The 20,186-nt window shown below is 44.4% G+C and overlaps 1 protein-coding gene across 2 annotated transcripts in view; it reads right to left on the minus strand.

Annotated features, from left to right (window-relative positions):
* The window catches only part of CDH4 (cadherin 4), a 419,557-nt gene that overhangs the window by 23,779 nt on the left and 375,592 nt on the right, over positions 1-20,186 (minus strand). For both annotated transcript variants that reach the window (XM_038159241.1, XM_038159242.1), the window contains one exon: positions 3,442-3,627. In XM_038159241.1, coding sequence (XP_038015169.1) covers positions 3,442-3,627 — 186 coding nt within the window. The remainder of the gene's footprint in view (positions 1-3,441; positions 3,628-20,186) is intronic.

Here is a 20,186-nt window from a genome sequence, read left to right on the forward strand (position 1 = left end):
AAGAGTCCGTGCTGTCCTGGCAGTTTGGGCTATTGAACCCCATGGGACAGCAGCCCCTTGCAGCCAGACACTGTCCAGCCCTTAGGCAGAACTTCTTTCTAAGGTGTTCTTTCAGAACACCTTAATAAGCAATTTATACCAGAACTGTTCATACCTCTGCTCCCTAAAACTGCCTCCCTCTGGTGATAATGGTGCACAGAGCACTCAGTGTTCCTCACACCACACTCACCCCTTGCACCTCCATGCATCTCACTGGAAACGCTGTACACTGGTCATTTGATGTGCTTTTAGGGACACAGTGGACTTAGCATTGCTAGGTTAGCAGCTGGACTTGAAGATCCAGAAGTGTTTTCCACCAAAATGATTCTTTGATTCTATGACAGCAGAATCCTGAAAAAGCCCACAGAGCTTTTGGGACACAGTACATTTGGGACAAGGACATGTGGGACTCTTGCCTACTTTTCACTTTCATGTCCAAGAAGCACTTGACATGACATTGAAAAGCAGCACTTTTGCAGGTAGCCCTGGCTGGATGTTTGGTGTGTGATCTGGCTGTGAAATATCCCCTGAAGATGCTGCACCTCCTCCTCCTTCACCAGCACCTCCGACCTGGCTGCAGCAGAGCGATGCCGAGGGCTTGCCACGTGTCCTCCCTTTCTCGGGGTACTTTTAACTGAAGTGAACACATTTGCCTGGTGTTATAGTTGAGGCAAATAATAACTGAAGCTTCAGCAGCATCTCCATTATAAATTCACAGCTCTGATCCATGCAGAGTTTATAATAACATTTTACTTAGCTGGCTGCCACAGGGCAGCCACTGCTGCTCTGGGAGATTGTCTTCAGACTCTGCGGTGTCTCATCTGAGTGGGAGGTTTCTCTCTGCCCTTGATCAAGGCTTTCTTTGAAGATTAGGGTCTTGCACAGTTATGGAAATGGTTTGGAAAGGCAAGAACAGAAAAGGGAAATGTTATACTTTTGGTGATCACACTGGAGATACAGATGGGGTTTTCCTGAGGGCAGCCTCAAAATGGCCCCCATGAGCATAATCTGAACTCCAAAGGGAAATCTGGCTTGGAAGGATTTCTAGCCCTCCGTTTCAGGCCCCTGAAATGCTGGTGAAGTGGTGGGATTCTGCACAGAGCCCCCCTCCCTGTGCTGCTGCTGTCACTCCTTTGCTCGCAGCAGGAGTTATCTGTGAGTGGCTTTGAAGAGCCACGTGAAAATCCAGACATGTAGGGTCTGTAAATAAATGGTTCATTACTTGACTTTAATTTTTTACCTGTGTTTTCAACCCACATCAGTGATCAAACCAGCAAGAGACTGCTCCAACACAGCAAAGAACAAGCTCTGACTGGCCACCCAGTCTGATGAGAATACATCCCCCAAATCTTTAAGCATATTCACTTATTAACAGAGAACAAAATATTTCAAAGAAGGTGGAATCCTAAGAGTCTTCCCTTCTTCACCATGAAAATTTAATCACAAGCAATTTCACTCATTCTCCTTGCTGAAAATACACCAAAAAGCCTCCCAGCCAGACAGGGGTAGGGAACCCTGGTGCCCAGGAGGATCAGGTGAGGTGATGTAGTGAAGACATCCAATGCAATTTCAAGCTCTGAGCTCAGCTTGATGAGATGGGATTTTCATGTGGTTCTCTGCTTTGTGATCACTGTGGGTTACACAGCAGTGGAAAATCAACACCAGCATCAATGGTGTCTTGACAAATCTGCCCTGCTTTTTGCCTGCAAGTTGTGAATAAGGGATGGTTCATTATGCACAAGTCCTTGTGCAGCAGTGTTGATCATGCAAATCCCCTGTTGTTCACTTTGATGTGCCTTTAAACTACAGTCCTGACACTTTGCAAGATTAAGAATAAGGGGTCCTCCCCTACTTGCACTGAAACTGTTGGCATTTTGATTTCAGACTGGCTGCTGGTGTCAGTGGAAGTTAAATTTTTGCGCTTTTCTTCATTGAATGTTTTCTGTTTAAGCAGAAAATATAGATTTGGATATATGTATGCTTACACACATATATGCAACATATACATGTGTCTAAGCTTGAAGGGGTTTCATAGTAAGGCTGTCAGCCACCATCACAGGGCAATAAAATTGATAAATAAGAGGACCCTGCTGAAATACCATCTGGCAAGTAGGATGGTGTGTCCCTTGAAGTTCAGCAGAGCAGCATCTGCAGACACACACACACAGCCCAGGGGTCAGGGAACAGGACAGGCTCACACGTTCCTGCCAGTGTGACCTCACTGGCATCTCACTGATGCCATTTCTCCTAAGACACAAACTGTGCACATTAGGAATGACTGCAGCTTGTTTAGCTAACAACAAGGAAGCAGGGCTCAACGCAGATCTATCCTTGAATCATGCTGCTCTTTAAACTTAGTATTTCTACCTATGTTGTTGGTTAAAACTTTTTGTCAGAAGGTGCTGCCTTTATCCACCCCAGCAGATACTAATCCTCCCCATGTGCAGTGCACAGTGTGTGTTGTGCAGCTCCTGCACGTCTCAACAGCCTGTGTGTGATGTCTTTGCTGTTTTTTGTAGTCAGAGGGAGCAACCACAGGCATCTTATCTGGGAAGAGCTTCAGTGAATGCTGAAGGGGTCCAGTGATGTCCTGACTGCACGAACACTCACTGGCCCCACAAATGAAAGAGAAGCAAATGCTCCAATGAAGATAGAGTCATGTTCTTTGGAAACAGGAGGCAAGGAAGGAAACACAAATTGACACTTGTTGTGAGTATCTTGAGGCTTCCAGCTCTACCAGCACATGGAGGGAAGAAGGATGGTGGATATTTCTGGTTTGATTTCTTGGGAGTCTGTAGACAAGATCTTCTGCTGATCCAGCCTGGGGGGTGGCTTTGAGTGGAGCTGTCCTGAACTGAGGATCTGTCCCACACTGTGTGTTGATCACTTAATACCAGGAAAAGGAAAATCTCTCCAACAGTTTTGCTGCCAAACAACTCAGTCAAAGGGAAAATTCACCCCTCCTGAGATCTCTCCTACACTCCCTGCTTTCACAGAGGATCACTTGACTGACCCAGGCAGTGAAACACTGCCCTTGATCCACAGCAAACAGGGGCTTTTCTGGCTCAAGAAGGGCAGGGCTGCCCAGCCCAGGCTCGTTCCCTCTCAGAGAGCTCAAAAAGTCAAGGAGAAGCAGGAGGTGGAGGCCAGGCTCCGGTGCTGGGAATCCCTTCAGCATATGAGGCTTTCTGAAAGCTCATGGTGAGGTGGGCTGAGCTGGGAAACCCAGAACCAGCGCCATATGCTGGAGAGTATTCAGGACTCCTACACACAGAGAGATGGGAAACAACAGATCCAAGCACTCGTACTTCCAGGCAGGGAAAGCATGAAACAACTGCAGGCTCCTGGCAATCCCTGCAGCTGTAAGAGTGACAACCACAGTGTCCCTGGCTTCCCGCTTACCTTGACCACGGTGACCATGCCCTCGTTGGTGACGGGGTCCGTGCGGATGGTGAAGTGGCCCGAGGGGTCCCCGCTGATGATGCGGTAGATGGCGTTCCAGTTGGGAGAGTGCGGCTGGTCGCGGTCCATCACCGTCAGGTTTGCCACCACAACCTCCACCCTGTTCTCAGGCACTTCTCCTGAATACTGCAAAGGAAAGACAGGGGTGGTCGTGGTGGGAGCTTTCTGTCCATCCTCACACCTCCCTGCCCTCTCCCCTCCATCACCACGCCCACCGGGATGCCAGTCCCGTGAAGAGGACCATGGAGTTATTTGAAATGAGCAAAACATCTTCTCAATTCTGCTTTTCTGTTAGAACCCTGGTTACTGAGAATTTTAGACTTTCTGTGCAGGCAGGCACTGACCCCCAAGAGAACACTGCACTGCCTTTCCACTGCTTGAGTAAAGCAATATGTGAAAGAGGTGAATGGCTCAGATATTCCTTGTTTTACTTCTGTATAAATGCCCTCTGGGATTCCAGTAGGTTGGATTTGCAGAATAGCTTTCTGAGCTGCTTCCTTGATATCTGAAATCACATCTCAAGGAAGATCCACAGCTTGGTCCTCAGGTTTATTATGAGGAAAAGGCAAGACTTTTCCTGGTTTTTTTCTTTTGAGTATTTCCCCAAAGCCTAACTTCACATCTCAGCCCGAAGGAGAACAAACCCACTATTACACAGCCGCTGCACAAGATTCAGCAAATGCTCCAAGGAATCCAACAGAAAACATTCTTGATATTCTTGCTTAATTACAGCAACCAGAGAGTTAATTGTCAACAGCAGGGGAAAATGACATACTGAAATGTCTAAATTTTTAGGATGACTATCTCCATTTATCCCAAGGTATTTTGCCTCACTCAGATTTCAGTGATGGCATTTTATTGCTTCTTCAGTGATTTTACTTCATTTTATTTCTTTCTTGCCCCTGATTTTGTCTCATTATTTGAAGGGTTTCTTGTGATTTTGCCACAGCCTTTCCTGGTGCTTAATTCTCTCATTTAGCACTGATTTCCACGGAGCATGTCCCGTTCAGGCACATCCTGACACATTAACTGCATTCTTTTCTGCTTTCCAGTCCCTGATTTATCTTATGGCTGATCAGGGATCCTGGCCTGTGAATACTTCCAGTGTTTGGGGCTCAAAAGCTGCCAGTAAGACACATTCCCAAATTTTCAACTGCCCTCATGTCTCAGCACTGCCTATTAACAGCACTTGCAAATCAACACTCTGATTGACATATGGCAAATTAAACACTGGGGAAAGCCGGGAGCGGCTGGCTCGGAGTCTGCAACTGAAATTCTGGCCCCAAACTGCAGGAGCAGAGCACTTCTAAAACCTGGCCTTTGGTGTGCACAAATGCCAGGTTGTGTAAATGATAATAAATCATTCCTTTGTTAGCACAAGAGTCCGTTTCCCCTCCTAACCCACCCCCATCCTTTGGCATCTCTCCGTCACGGATGCTTGTATTTAGTATATATTGTTTCACCGCTGACAGCAAAAATATTCAATCTGCCTTATGCTAATGTAAATTTAAATTTGCCCTTTAGTGGTATCCTGAATGGCATCTTGCCCTCTCTTCTGCTATGCACCTGTCCTAAACAAGTTTTTATTAGTGAATGCAGATGGCATCTCTTTCCAGCCATGCTGAGTGGTGGGGAAGAACAGGGGGAAGCTGCAGGATAATTCTTATTCCACTACATGCTACAGCTCTTCTATTCTCTTTATCTCCCCTGATTTCACTTGTTCTTTACCCATTCTCTTGCCCAATTTGGAGTCTCTGAGGCACACAGCTTAAGCAAGGGAAATATATGGAAATTTATCAAAAGCCTCTTGAAAAATCCATTAGATTATGTCATATGTACACTCCACTATCAACCTTGTCTGAACTGAAGCAGATTAGTTAAACAGGATCATCTCTTCCTAAATCCACACTAGTTATTGCCCATTACATTAAATTAATGTTGTATGGCATGGCAGCAGTGACAAGCTCACGAGCCCCCAGTCTCTTTTAGGCTGCACTGCTGACAACAAGGTATCATATTGTAATTCCAAAGGAGTTAAACACTCTGTGAAACCATCTCAAATCTTCAACACAGGACCACAGATTTCGTCTGTCAATCCTAGGCTTATGCCCTGCAGAACCAAAGAGAATTAAGTCATCAAGAACAAACCATCAGCAGTATTTAACCCATTTAAGAGGGCCAGTCCTATATGATCCCTGAACATCTTCAGTAGGTCACAGCCCAGGTGCTGCCAATGAGTTTGGAAAAGCCCCACACAACAGACTTTACAGCAGCTCCTCTAGCAGCCATCACAACATCTGTTTTCAGCCCACAGTGACAGAGCTTACACATTTTAAAACATGAGGTTATACTGAAATGATAAATATACAAGACATGCCAATATAAAGCCTGGAGGAAGATCACAGCAGCCTATAAAGCTTTTTCACTGGGGTGAATACCACAATGCTCAGCACATCCTGGGCAATCCAGGAGTTCATCCACTTGTTGTTGACCTCTGTTAGGTACAGTCAGGAAATTATCTGTCCTAAGCAGAATTGAGAGTGGATACTGCTTACTGTGCTTATAAAGCAAAGTATTATTCTGAGGAGAACAGAGCACCTTCACTGGAATCAAAGGAGCCATCCAAAGCTATTCAGGGTAAAAAGCAAATCTTGGAGAGATGTGCCATGAAGAAAAGAGTAATTTTCATCAGCTACAGATCAGCAGCTACTGGGAATTCAAACTGGAGTCTGCCTTTCCTCCCTCTCACACTCCCCCACTATCATTATTATAGGTAAATGCTGTAATGTGTATTGTCCACAATTGTCTTTACCTTTAATAAAATTAAGTAATGACATTAAATTACACCTGCTAAAGGAAGGATGGCAGCTCAAAGCTACCCACACTTCTTTAATGTCATTCCCTCCCTACCCTGGAGTAATTCAGGATAATGAACATCTTTCACTATGCTGCTTTCCAGCATTCCCTCTGCTCTAAGTTCTCTTTCATAAGATTACAATTGATTTTCAAATAAAGAGAAGCATATCTATTCAAACAAGGTAAAACAATGGGCAACAGAGGAGCTGCTGGAGTAAACACAAGATTGATAAAGCAGTGCTTGACCTATACCTGTAGCATTTACTCATATTCCCCTGTATTTCATTTAGCTTCACTTTCAATTGTTGCATTTGAAGCCCTTGATTTCCAGAAAATTTTTAAAGACCACTCATAAAGATTTCTCTGGCTGATTGTTACACACTTGCCTTCCCTTCTCAGATAAGGATTCATTCTGAAACTGGCATGTTCTTAAATCCCTAAATTCTGTGGGGTATTTTTTTCTTCCCCTCCTATAAAGGCCTGTGCTGGCAAAACTCCTTCTCCCACTCTCCTTGAGCTGGCCCCTCTGAAGCTATGCCTTGCTGAAAAGGAAATAATTCATTCTGATTTTTGGGTTGGTACTAAAATTGGTTAATCCCAGAATTTATCTTTCATGTCATTTGGACCTGACAGCACATAAACATGCAGACAAATATCACCTCAGAGGAGAAAGGGACTGATGTGGGGGACAAATGATGAATTCACACCATGACTTGACTTTGTGCAATAAATCTGGAGTCTGGGCAGTGAAGCCATGCACAGCTGAGTAAAACCAATTAGCTACTGCAGCCACTCCTAGGGAGGTGTGGGATTGAGACAAATGAACACAAAGATAATTATTCAGGCTTCCTTCTAAAGGGAATTCCTTTTTTTCCCCCAATGTTCTTACTTCTTTCCCTGGCTGGTTTTGCTAAAAAGCTGTGAAGGCAAAGACTTATTCAGATGAATGTCTGCAGGAAAGATCTTTCTGTTGCCTCCAAGATTGGCTAATGATGACACAACATTAGTTCCAGGTAGCAGGGGTTTATGAAGGCAGAATTGCCTGGACAAATAGTGTTTCATGACCTACAGCTATGGATAACAGAAGAATAAGGGCATCTCAGTCCTCTTATTGGACTCTGAACCCCTCCCCTGACAGATATGACTGCTGCAAAGTGCTGAATCTTCTCTCTAGGCCCCTTAGGCTGGGAGAAACTGAAATGACAGTGAGTGCATGTGGTGGAGGGGGGGTGCCATCCCTCCCCAATTCCTGCTGCCAGCCTGCCCCATTAGGCTCTGGAGATGAGGTGATGTGCCCAGGGAGCCCAGCACTCAGGGGCTCCACTGGCTGAATGAAACCCACAGCTCCTCACGCTCCAGGGCATCACCCAACCCCATGCTGGCATCCCAGGCTTGGGTTTACCTTTTCTGCTAACAAAGATTCTTGAAGAGCAGGAAAATTAATAAACAACTCTGGTCTGGTTGCAGCAGTCTGTGTAAAATGGTGGTGGTGGGGGGGAAATTTCCTAATAAATCATTAATTGTGATGTGCCTGCCCAACTGCAGCACGGAAACAAGCAAATGCCATCCTAATTGATTGCTTCTTATTGCATCTTTATAGGCCTGCATTTTTTATTGTGTGGGTTGAATGAGCCCAGAGGTGTAAAAAACTTCTAGATTGTACTCCGTGTATCTGCCAACTTGATATTTAGATCAATAACGCTCTTTTTCTCCCCCCTCTACTCCTACTACGGGTAATTTAGCTTTTCTTCCTAGCAGACTAATTGCTGTTTTCTTAAGCCTTACTATCAATTCTGTGACCTTTAATTTCCAATATTGTTTTCTGTGGGGATGGCTGTGCTGCGCTGTGAGTTATCCCAGCTCTCAGCTGCTGTGACAGTCACACAGGGACTGCCAGGGTCTCCCTCCACTGTGTGCAAAGGAGACCATGAGCTTGCTCAAATCCCCACAAAACCCCTGTAAAGTCAGCCTTATTTTGAAAGCCAGGCTTTGAGATGCTCATTTCTGGTTTTATTAAACTACTCACTCTGGTGAGGTCTCGAGTGATGACCACGGATGTTCTCACTCCTTTCTGAGGCTGCTCTGCATCCCACCAGCTAGCAGCCCCTCCATAAACCTCTGGGCTGTTGTTTTTCCAGGTTCATAACCACAAAATCCCATGCTCTGCTTCAGCTTCACATCCAGGTGAATCTATTCCACAGCCCATGCATGCATTCACACCCAGCTGTCACGGTGCTCCCCTGCAAAGGGGCTGCCTGGGCTGCAGGCATCACCTCCTGCTGGCCAGGCAGGAGTCAGCCTGGCCCAGCCCACTCAAGGAAGTGCATGACAATGAGCTCACCAGCTCTGAAAAGATGCTTTGGAAGTTTTGCCTTTGTCCTCAGCAGTTTGTGCCATTAAGGCAGCTCACCTGCCTGCAAAGGAGCCCTCTCAGCTCTGAGCATGGAGTGCTGCAGACAAGACAGCCACCTGCTCACAGGGAGCTTGTGCTGGAAGCTTGAGTGATGCTCAGCGTGGTCTCCATGTGCTGGTTTCTTTTTCTTTGGAAGAGTTTGAAAACCAACAGCAAGCCTTAAAGTTTGGCACTTCTGAAACTGATCTCAGGCTGGAGCACAGACAACCTCTGTCGTGTTCCTGCCACAGGTGACAGCCGCTGGCTTTACACTTTACTGGTGTCATGTTTTCAGAATCTCAAGTAATGACTTACTCTGGATCAACATACAAATTTTACTCTTAGAATATGAAGACAAAGCTGGAGCAGATGAGAATAAAGCAATACCCTCTCTTTCAGAAGCAGCAAAAGAAAACCCTCTCACTTCAGACTCTGGTGTGAGGAAGGAACATGTAGGTTTCACCTTGGTTCAAAGACTCTTTGAGTACTTGCCAGGAGTGCAGAAAACATAATAGTAAAAGGATATTAAAAAAAAAACAAAACGTAGTTTGCATATCTAACAAAGAGCACTAATTTTTTTTCATTATCAGATGTTACATTCTTTTGATAGTATGAAAAGATGCTACAGAAATGATGCCACAAGACACCATTCTGCTGCAAGATAACCATTTCCAAATAAATATATCTTAAGAAATGAGGTTTGAAGTTTGCATAGAAATTTAGATATTTTATAAAAATGCATTACAACACAAAGGAGCTTTTTACAATGTTCATATGAAAGGTTTAAAAAGAGATTAAAATTATGTCCTTGGAAGGCATATAGCCTTGTCAAGAAAAAAAATTCTACATTAACCCGTGTAGGAAAGTTGTACTTTATCTCTATTTCAAAAGCTATAAAGAACCACTTTAATCAACCTACTTGACTTTGGGGACTTGCAGATCTCACTGAAACTCATGAAATCTGGCATAGTGTGGTTTGCAGAACACAAAAGCCTTTAATCCGTAAACCGACACTCTTGTACATTCAAATCCTGATACTATCTCCTTGTTAGGAACAAAAATGGTGAATTTATCCAAAATGGGATCTCATCTCCTCTAAAGGATGTAGCCTTTGCAACAGTGACCTTTAACAATGGTTATACCCAACAATGAAAGATTTTATGTCAGGAACCAGTGGAAACAATATAAATTAAAATTCTGATCTGATAGCACAGCCCTGTATTTTTCAGTTCTAGACAAGGATCCTTTGAACATTTCATTTGCTCTCTTGTCTAACATACCTTTGTTTCTTGCCCACGGAATGAACAGCAGGAAAAGGTGGCTGATACTTTTCTGCAGACTTTTTGATTGTCAGATGTAATTAGTAATGCTCTCTTTAAAATAGAGACATAGATTTAAAAACAGCTGGAACTGCCTACAAAGCCTCATTCTTGGAAAAAAACCTTTATATACATACATTTATATAACAGAACAGTTTTGAACAGATACACCATGGCTCTACAGTGCTTGACAGCCCTATGCTTCCCTTCAGTGCAGAACCAAAGGCTGAAGTGACTTGTCTGTCTCCTGAGGCAGCTGCAGAACGGGCTGGAGCCATGCCCTGTGCTGGGGCAGAATGCTGAGAAAATCATTAATTCATGTGTTACTTGATAAATCCATTAGGTCAGCCTGGATTAGCCTATCGATCTCCCCAGTGCATTGCCACAGAGCCCTGTGATCCTGCCTGAGCTGCCAGGGTGGAAAAGCCCCAGGAAGGCTGGCAGGGAACTGGGATGAGCTGATCCCAGCACGGCTCTCCCCAGGCTCCGAGCTCCACTGGGAGCCCAAACGGGTTTGTATAGGCTGGGGTGAAACAGGCCAGAAGAAGCTTGTTCTGCTTCCCAGCTGGGAAGCTCCACCAGCTCAAATTGAACCACCCTGGCTTAATGAGGCTCTCCAAGGCCAGGTCTCGGCTGAGGAGGAGAATTAGGATATTCTCTATATAATCAAAAGCAGAGAGAGGTACAAAATCTACAAGAAACCATTCAAATTTGAGGGAAATGCTACAGGTGGAAAAATGTCAGGCAAGAAACGTGATACCCTGACCTGGAATTGCCAAAGCAGAGCCCCCTGCATCCCCCACCATGGCACAGGGGGGCTTTCCAATGTACTTTTACTCTCTAAAATAACCAACTCCCTAAAAAGAGGATGCAATCAAGTCATTTGTTGGCATGTCAGGCCTCACATTTCCTTCTCCTGCAAACTGCAAAGCAGCAAAAAACCACGCTGCTTTGAACAACACTCTGAAAACAAGATTTTCCTGATTTACATGTAAACCAGAGCAGCAAAAATTGAGTGAGAGAGCTCAGCTTCTAAGTGAGCAAAATGTACTCCACAGGTCTGGCTCTGTATCTCTTGGTGAAATGTGTCTAGAAGGGGATGTTTCAATTCAGGTACCTGTAATAAAGTTTCATAAAGAAGGGCCTTAAGCTGATAAATCTGGTTTAGGATTTTCTTATTAACTGCCCATTCCCCGTAATGAGTTTTTAATTTAATTTTTCCAGATTTTAAGGCATATGAAAGCTGCTCATGTGCCTCTGGGATCTCAAGATGGGTATGTGGGAAAGGAAGAGAGTACTGAAACTGATTTTTACACATGCTATAATCCTGGTATTGAGATTTTTAGCAAGTTTCCTGTTCAGCACAGCTCAGCCCATCTGCACACTGACTCCTGCTCAAACTTCCTCTGCACTGCAATTGGAATCTCTGTTATTCCCAGATTAGTCTCAGAACTAGCACACAGGGGGGTTTTGGGTTTTTTTAATGAGCAGGTTGGAACTCCATCATCAGGCACTGGAAGACCCTCTGGTCTTGCCAAAAAAAGGGTTCCTGACTGGTTGGAGCAGTCTTGTAGGAGAAAGCCAGTGAAGGAGGTGTTTTATTCTGAAAATGTGGTTTATTCTCTGGTTTGAAGGCACAGTGTTCTGCACTGGTAACACAATGGCCATTTCTTCACGTCCTAACTGATGCTTAAAATATAATGGCAGTGCCTAAAATCTCAGAATTACAGAATGGTTCATGTTGGAAAGGACCTGGACAGGTCACCTAGCCCAACTCTCTGCCACCTTCACCTAGGTGTGAATCTGGCATTCTAGAGAAATGCCTGCTTGTTTACAGTAACTCGGAGCACAGAAAAAACTACATTAAATACTGTGAAATTAATGAGCCCTGCCATGAAAAAGAGGCTTCTTGCTGAAATTTTTGTTTACAACATTTCCTGTGGAACGGAGCAGAGGAATTCAGTGAGAAACACAGAATATTGGGTCAAAGAAAAGATGGGTTGTAAAATCAGGAAAGAAAAGACTATTATTTATCCTTTTTTAGCAATTAAAACCTGTCATTGCACTACGCTGAAAAACTCTGCCATGCTCAAAAAAACTCTGTAAACCTTTCACCCACTCTCTGATTTTAACTGGCTGCTCGCTGCGTTGTGACCCTTTCTTCTTCAACTGGGAAGCTTTAAGACATCCTGGACAGTTAGAAAGATTTGATAAGAGAAAACTCACAGCACTCCCAAATCCTTTGCTAAATCTCCCTTTTTCTTTCCCCACAGCATGTCACTGAAGATTTCATAAGTGAAATGTACTTAATGAAGTTCCAGATATATATCCTCTTAAAATGACAGCCCTCGGAAGCAACTGTTTTTAAAGCAGAAGAATATTGAAGAATTAAAAACCTGCCGACCCAAGGAAGTTAGCCAACCCCAGGAGGGGATTTATTTCACTGCCTTCCAATAATGGAGTCACAGAATGTATTTAAATTTCTCAGCCTCACACCAGAGCCTGAGATGCTGAAGGACTTTAGAGATAATGAAGTAATCCAGCACAAATGGGTGTTGGCCTGGGACATCAGGCAGACATGGACATGCCAGGGCTGTGTGGATATCCAGCCTAACCATGATGGTGCTGGGGGTCTACATTCAGCCTGAATGAGGCTCTCCAAGGCCAGTTATGGGTTGAGGAGGAAAATTAGGATATTTTGTACATAACCAAAAGCAGAAAAAGGCACAAAATCTACAAGAAACCATTCAAATTTGAGGGAAATGCTACAGGTGGAAAAATGTCAGACAAGAAACGTGGGTAGATATGTGATATAGGAGCATCAATGTCTGATTTCTCCTTGAAATTGTAGCCTGACTGACACAGCAGAGATGATGGGAACAGCATCTGATCCCCACACACGGATCTGGTGGCGCAGCCCAGGGCAATTTCCATGGCAGCACAGCACAGAGGAACAAGGGCATTTCCCTCTGCATTTCCTCTGACTCCAGAGATTCTGTCAGTGACATGTGGTCCTGTCACACCTCCCTGCACACAGGTAGCTCACACCTGCCTGGAAGCTCCTTCTCACTGGCAATTCCATGGAAAGCACGGGGTGGGGAAGTGGTCTGGGGCTTCTCCCTCTAGATCCTGCACAGACTGAACAGGGGAGGAGTGGGAGGAGAGAAATCCCTGCTAAATGAGACACTGAACCAGGAGACAGCTCTGCCAGAAGCTCAAATGAGAGGGCTCATGACAAATGGGGACAGTAAGCCACGGCTGATGGGCGCTGTCGTGGGCCAGGGGTTGTCTGTGCTTTGATAATATTATATGGTATTTAATATTAATTAAAATCTAAAAATCTACTATTAATTAAATTATAATATTAATTATAATATTAACCCAGCTGCACAAACCAGCAGGCTAGAAAGCCAAATGTCAAATCAATGGATGTGTCACGTCCATGCACTGCTACACATCTCCGTGGTGCTGAGGATGGATGTGCCACTACGTGCCACTCACCCCCTGAGTGACAGCTGCTGAAGCCCTGCACAGGCAGGAGGGCTCCAGGTGGAACCCATGCAGGAAGCTCATGGAATCTGTGCTGCTCCTCCTGCCTCTGCCTCCCGTGAGGTGCTGCAGCTCCAGCTGACTGAGATTACACTCTCCAGCACGGAGAGGAGGTTGTGTTATTCTTGATTTTACACCAAGTGCTACATGTGTCCAATCTAGGAGAGACCAATAGAGTATTTCTTAATATCCACCCCCCTATTTTTTTTTTCATGACAGAAAATTGAAATTTGTAATGGAACTATCGTTCCTGCTTTTTTTTTTTTTTTTAATCACTGGTCTTTGGCAATTTTAAACTCTGAGGTCTGAAAAATTCATTACCACTAACTTCCATCAAGGGTGTTCCTGAAACCAAAATTACTTAATCAACTCAATTTAGCTTCTTGTGTAGACCTAATTCAGAAAAACTTTATCTTCTTGAATTGTTATTGCAATTAATTTCTCTCCCCCCCTTTTTTTTTTCTGCAGCAGACGACATTTCAGTAATTAGATATTCTATAAAAATGAGTTATTCATTCAGAAGAGCTTCACTTTTATATTTGATTAATCACATTAACACTGAGGTCTGGGTTTTGTCTCCAAGGAAAGTTTAATGACCTCATTTTAATCCTTCTTTTAACCACCAGGCAGGTATCAATGAGGAGAAACAAAATGATCTTCTTTTTTCTTTTTCTCTGCTTTATTTCACAATCTCGAGATTATGTTTGATGCTTTTTCTGTGTGACTGACCCATTTAGAAGGAAGAATCTAGCTGATTCCAATTAGGTTCAGGGCAGAACCAGGCTAAACAGAGCCTTGAACTGTGCCTTAATAACTAATGCTCAGTGTAATGGAGAGGAACCAGAACTGCTTTACCACGTGGCAGCCAGTTTAAAGCTCTGTACATGATTAATTTAGTGATAATTTGAAAATGAATGTACTGAAAGGAAATACACAAAACAAAAGGCACTGTAAATTTAGGTTTTGATTAATGGGGTCTATTAGGAAGAGACTTCCATCAAGGAGATGACTTTTTTTTTTTTAAATCAATGCATATATACCCACACAATGTAATGGAATAATTCATATAAACCACAATTTATCTGTGAGTAGAGACTTGGATGTGATTGATGACTGTTTCCCTGGCATCAGCATCTATCTATGCTTTGGATCCAGCAATATGCACATCTATATTTGGTATTTATACATGTACATCTCTGCATCTCTGGCTGTTTGGCAGTCTCAAAGGTATCTCATCCTCTCTGTCATGTGCTACACTGGTGTAAAGGCTTAACAGACATCACGGAAGAGGCTGATGCTTTTTTCATTAAGACATGAGGAATTCTTGTTTTCTCATAAAGTGAGAAATAGCTTTCATTTTAGATGAAAGAGGTGATAAAATAAAGAACAAAAGTTGAGCATCCACAAGAGAGAAGGAAGTGTTTCGTGTGTTCCCTAGCACGGCACTGAAAGGACCTCCAGGCACTCAGAGATGCTGTGCCTGGGAGAGCCCCAGTGCTCCCAGGAATCTGCTCCTGGAGCTGGGGATCACCCTGATCTCTCACAGAATGAAACTGTGTGGGCATCTCACACCCCCAGCTCCAGTGGACAGGCTTTCACTGAGGTAGGGATCCATCTCCAAAGGCCAGCTGGACTCCAAAGGCACATCAAGATGTAAATAATTTCCTAATTGTGGTTAACCTGTGTGTCTACAGCTGCAAAGCCCTGGAATTACTGTGGTGAGTTCAGCACGAGGCTGTAACAGGATGGGAAGAGTGAATAGAGCTTCTCCTTGTGCTCTGTTTGTTACTGCTACCTCCCAACCTAACATTCTAAATCTAAATTCACTCTTCACGGCAAAGGTTGTCACCAGGACATGCAATGAGAGGCAGAAAGCCTATTTCAATTTATAAGCACTGGAATCTTATTTAGGAAAACTAGACTGATTTGTGGTTTTTAAGACTTCACTGACTGTATATTTAATGGAAATGCACACAGAATTAGGTGGATGCTCACATACCCAAATGCTACTGGGCATATCTGATTGACTTGGATATAATAATTTATTTCAGTTAGAGGCTGACAGCTCTGTAACAGCCCAGGCTTTGCTGGGTAGTTTGGCTGAGCCTCCTGCTGACTGGAAATTGCAAGTGAACACAGTCATCTGGGAATTTCCATGAAAGCATAATTGATTTTTAACAATAAAGCCTGTCTGCAGGACTGTACAGAACTCAGGGTCTGTCTTCAGCTGTAAAACAGCACAGTCCTGTACATGCCCTCACCACAGCACTGCTCCTTCCCCTTGCCAGCTCTGACCCGTGCCATCTACTTGAATTCTTGTGTGACAACTGCCTCTAAATTATGCCACAGGTGTAGTTTTGATGATTTAAAACCGCCGTGTGATCCGGGCTAATCTACATCCAAATATCACTGCAGACTTTCTGAATGGCACAGGTGTAGTGACAGGGACAGTGAGACCTGAATGGACAGCTACACATGCAGCTTTAGTCTGTACACTGGCAAGTCATGTGAAGTCATGTACACAGTGCTCAAGATTTAAGCCCTTAATCTTTTCCAGGGTCTAGGAACAGGGAGGAGGCAGATGGACACGTGCCAAGGTCCTGGGAGATAGCAAGCTTCCCACTTTCACTAGTTTTTCTTGGATCAACCTGTTAAGATTTCTTTTTAGGAAGCCCTCAAAGGCATCCTGGTCCAATTTTCTGTCTGTAGGAAATCCCAGTGACATCCCACTCCTGCTGGGCTCTCCCTCCACAGCGTAAGATGAATTTGTAAAACATGAGCATGCATGTAAAAGGGATTTCTCAGAACACTCCCATGTTCCAAATGCTTCTGGGTACATCTGCCTACAAATGTGTTTAGGAAAGCCCAAGGCAGCCTGACGTGGATGCTGATTTTGGTTTCCTACGACCATTAAATATCATTTCTCCAAAGCAGACCTATTTGCATCTTTGCATCCCAGTCACTTGGAAGTCACAATCTTTCAGCCTGGAGGAAGAGCTGAGGTTTTCTCTGCTGCTTTGCTATTTTGAAACTCACCATTGAAAATGGAGCTCAGCAGGATCTGACTGAGGGGGCTGGAGCCCAGGCAAAGCATTCACCCCACTTGCAAAAAAGTCACATTTTTACAGTTCACATAATCTATTTCTGTGCAGTGCTGCTCTGGCATAGGTTGATGCACAGCTATTTTCTCTCCTCAAACAAACAATGAATGTGAGAACAAACACATTCAGAACAGAGAATACAGTTTTAGGTTATGCTTGTTTGCTTTGTTTCCACAATTTTGACAAGTTCACAGAGCAGGAGGCTAAGTGAGAGCTACACCATGGCTGTGAAAAAGGAAATACTAATGCCCTTGTTCAAGGCACTGAAACTGGATTACTATATCCAAATTGGGTCAGAAGAATGAAAACTGAGCAGAGCGTGGAGCACAGCAGGGTTAGCAAGATACCCAGGGAAGGGAAGCTGTAAAGCAGAAGGGGTTGGAGGATCTTGGCTTGTTGTGCTTCATGGAATGAAGTACAAATGTACACTAGTAAATCACAGGGGAGAGAAGATGGGAAGGAAACATCAGAATGGGAGAAGGAAGAACTATTTCTGGTAAAGGCAATGCCAGCAGGGCAGCGATGCTCCGAGAGCATCTCCACTCTCAAATTCCAAAGCACTTCTCAGAATGGGCTCATTAACATCTCCCACAGCACTCGAGGAACCAGAACACCTGCACAGAGAAAGGTCAGACATTTTTGGCAGTGTGGTGCCAAACCCAAGAAGCCCTTTTAACTTGGGCTCTTTTGTGCAGGAAGCACTGAGCTCTTCCCTGCAGATTCCAGCACTGCCTGATCCAGCCCAGCACGAGCCAGGTTAACTCAGCCTCGCTGCAGCAGCCAGGGGGGAGCCTGCTCTGACAACATTAATTAAACTGGCCAGGTAGAACCTGGCAAGAACTGCCTTTCCCAATGTGCTTGCAACAAGGATTTGCTCCTTCACTGATCAGCCAAGTCCATGCTGTAACCAGCTTAGCCTTACCCAGAAACACATCCCTGCTGCCCCAACACAGCCTCTCTGAACTCAGGCTACTCCTCACCAGCAACTCTGCTTTGAGTTCAGCCACTCTTTGGCCAGGCAGCCTTTGCCAGGCCAGCAAAGGCCAGCACTGCCCTGTGAGCTGAGAAGCACCCATCCATCCCCAATAGTCCAGTCCTAAACCTTTGGAGCTGCTCCTAACTCAGTGTCAGGATTAGCCAGCGAGGCAGGGAAGGGGATGCTGTCCTAGAGCTGCCTCTTTAAAACAGACTCCACTGGATTCAGCTTTGGAAGAGGAGATTCTCAAAGCAGTGACAAAGGGCAAATTTTAAAGTAGCTTAAAATAAGACCTCCTAAGGCTCAGGAGCTTAAAGAACTTGAATAGCCCAGTTTCTTTTTTCCCTTTCTTTCCCTCCAAATTTTTTTTTTGAGGGGTTGATTGCCAGGCAGGTTTTCCCAAGAATTCACAAACTCAAGTAATCATGAGCACTTTAGCCCAGTGAAATAATATTTTCCTTACATGGGCTACTATAAAAACAAGTTCTGCACAGTAGGCAAATTTAAAATAACTTTTAATTAACATTTCAGACACAGAAGTCTGATCATGCAAATTCATCTGCGTCTCCTCTCTGTGCCTGATTGTTCCTGATTGAATATGATAAAAATAGACTTTGTATGAGTCAAGTGTAGGCATGGATTTCTTTCACTTCTCCTCCCCTCTGATTATGCATTTTCTTAGATAAAGTGGAAATCCTTGAATGGCTATTAACAGTATCATGGGTCAGACTGGAAAGGGCATCCTGCCTGGGAGGAGGTAAAGGCTTCACTGGAATTAAAGGTGTTCCTCCTGTGTGCAAGAAAGATGCTTCAATCTTACATAAAGCCCACCTGAGACTACCCAGCATTGTTCTATCTCTGCTGACTTTTAATCTCTGAAATACCAACTCTAATTTCACTGCATCCCCTGTATCTGAGGTGAGCATCTGACCAGAGGCTACGGATCCATATTAGTATGGAAAACCCACAACTCACTTGCACACAGGAGATAAATGTTTGAAGGGAGACGGAGGAATTTCCCCATAATTAAGACACGTCAGAGGACATGACACTGTTATAAGTAACAAGGACTATGGATAATGGAGGGCACAGTGATACCTTCATCTTACAACAGTAAGAGAGCCAGTTTTCCAGTAAAAATTCCTACAAAGCCTTTGTAACACAGTCCAGTTAAAATGTCAATATTTTACAACAGCTGGTGACTTGGCAGGTGCAAAAGCCACCAAAAAATCCACAGAAATGAATAAGTCACAGAAAACTTGGGCATGGGGTATTAAAATACCTTTTTGTATGGCATCTGACCCAGAGCCTGTGGACATGGGATGGTTGGGCCCTTTGAGGAGTCAGTGCTACCTCTCCTCTTTGGCCCCCCTTCATTTATTTTTGCAAGCAGCAATGTCACACGAACAACACAATGCTGTGGACAGGCTGAAGTCCCTTAGATAGCCAGAAGAGCATTCCCTGGGTCACAATCCTGCACTAAACCATTAAAAATGCCCCAAACAGCTGCCTGTGACATCTACAGCATTTCAGGGCATGCTCCACTCTTGTGGTGTCTCTCAGGAGACACATCCCCACTGCTGGCTGCTCTCTGATGCTTCTCAGCACAGGCACAGCTAGCACTGCAGATCACAAAAACATTCACCATCACAAAAAAGAGCTGGACAGGACCAGAGGAGGCTCCTGGTCCTCGCTGTGCCCAGTGCCCTGCAGCATGATGCATGCAATTCTCACAACTGTCAGGACAGGCCACACTGATGGAGACTGGCCTTAGAGTTAACAGCAGACTTGAGTTCCAAATTGTTGCATCCAGAGACTCTGATTTCCTTCCTCCCATATAATTTCAGAACCCTTTGTTTGAGAAGGTGGGGCTCCTCCTTCCCCTGCCTTTCAGGTGGTGGACCAAAGGATGTGAAACCCACTGACATCAGTTTTCATGGAAGCACCCAGGAATTCTGGAGTTTTACTTTACAAAATCTTCATTTTGTACCTTTAAGGAACTTCTCTGTAATTTTATTGCTCTTTGACTACTTCTCATCCAGCAGTACACTTTGATGCCAGCCCATCTGGTATTTTGGATGTCCATTCACCAACACACCTGTGCTGGATGTGCCATTCTGGCTTTGCTGTGCCTGTGTCTGAACTTGCCCACGGTCCATGCACGCAGCCCTTCCCCTCTGCACTGTGCTTGCCTGCAGACGTGCCCCGACTCTCTCGACCATCACAGTGGATGCTTTCCTCTCTCCCACCCTGTTGTTAAATTTAACACAGCAACATTAATTCCTGCTGCTGAATACATGAGCTGTGACACCAGCGTGGTGCAGTGTCCTCCTGAGCTACATTCCCATCCAGAAACGATTAAGTCTGAAACCACCCTGGCTGAATGACAGGTAATTTAAGAGCTCTATAGGGTGGGCCTCTGTATCTGTCTGGGATGAATACAGCTCCTGAGTTCCTCTCATCTGGCTGCTTGCCAAGAGCAAGCCACAGTT

Source organism: Motacilla alba, chromosome 20 (assembly GCF_015832195.1).
Source record: "Motacilla alba alba isolate MOTALB_02 chromosome 20, Motacilla_alba_V1.0_pri, whole genome shotgun sequence".
Lineage (NCBI taxonomy): Eukaryota > Metazoa > Chordata > Aves > Passeriformes > Motacillidae > Motacilla > Motacilla alba.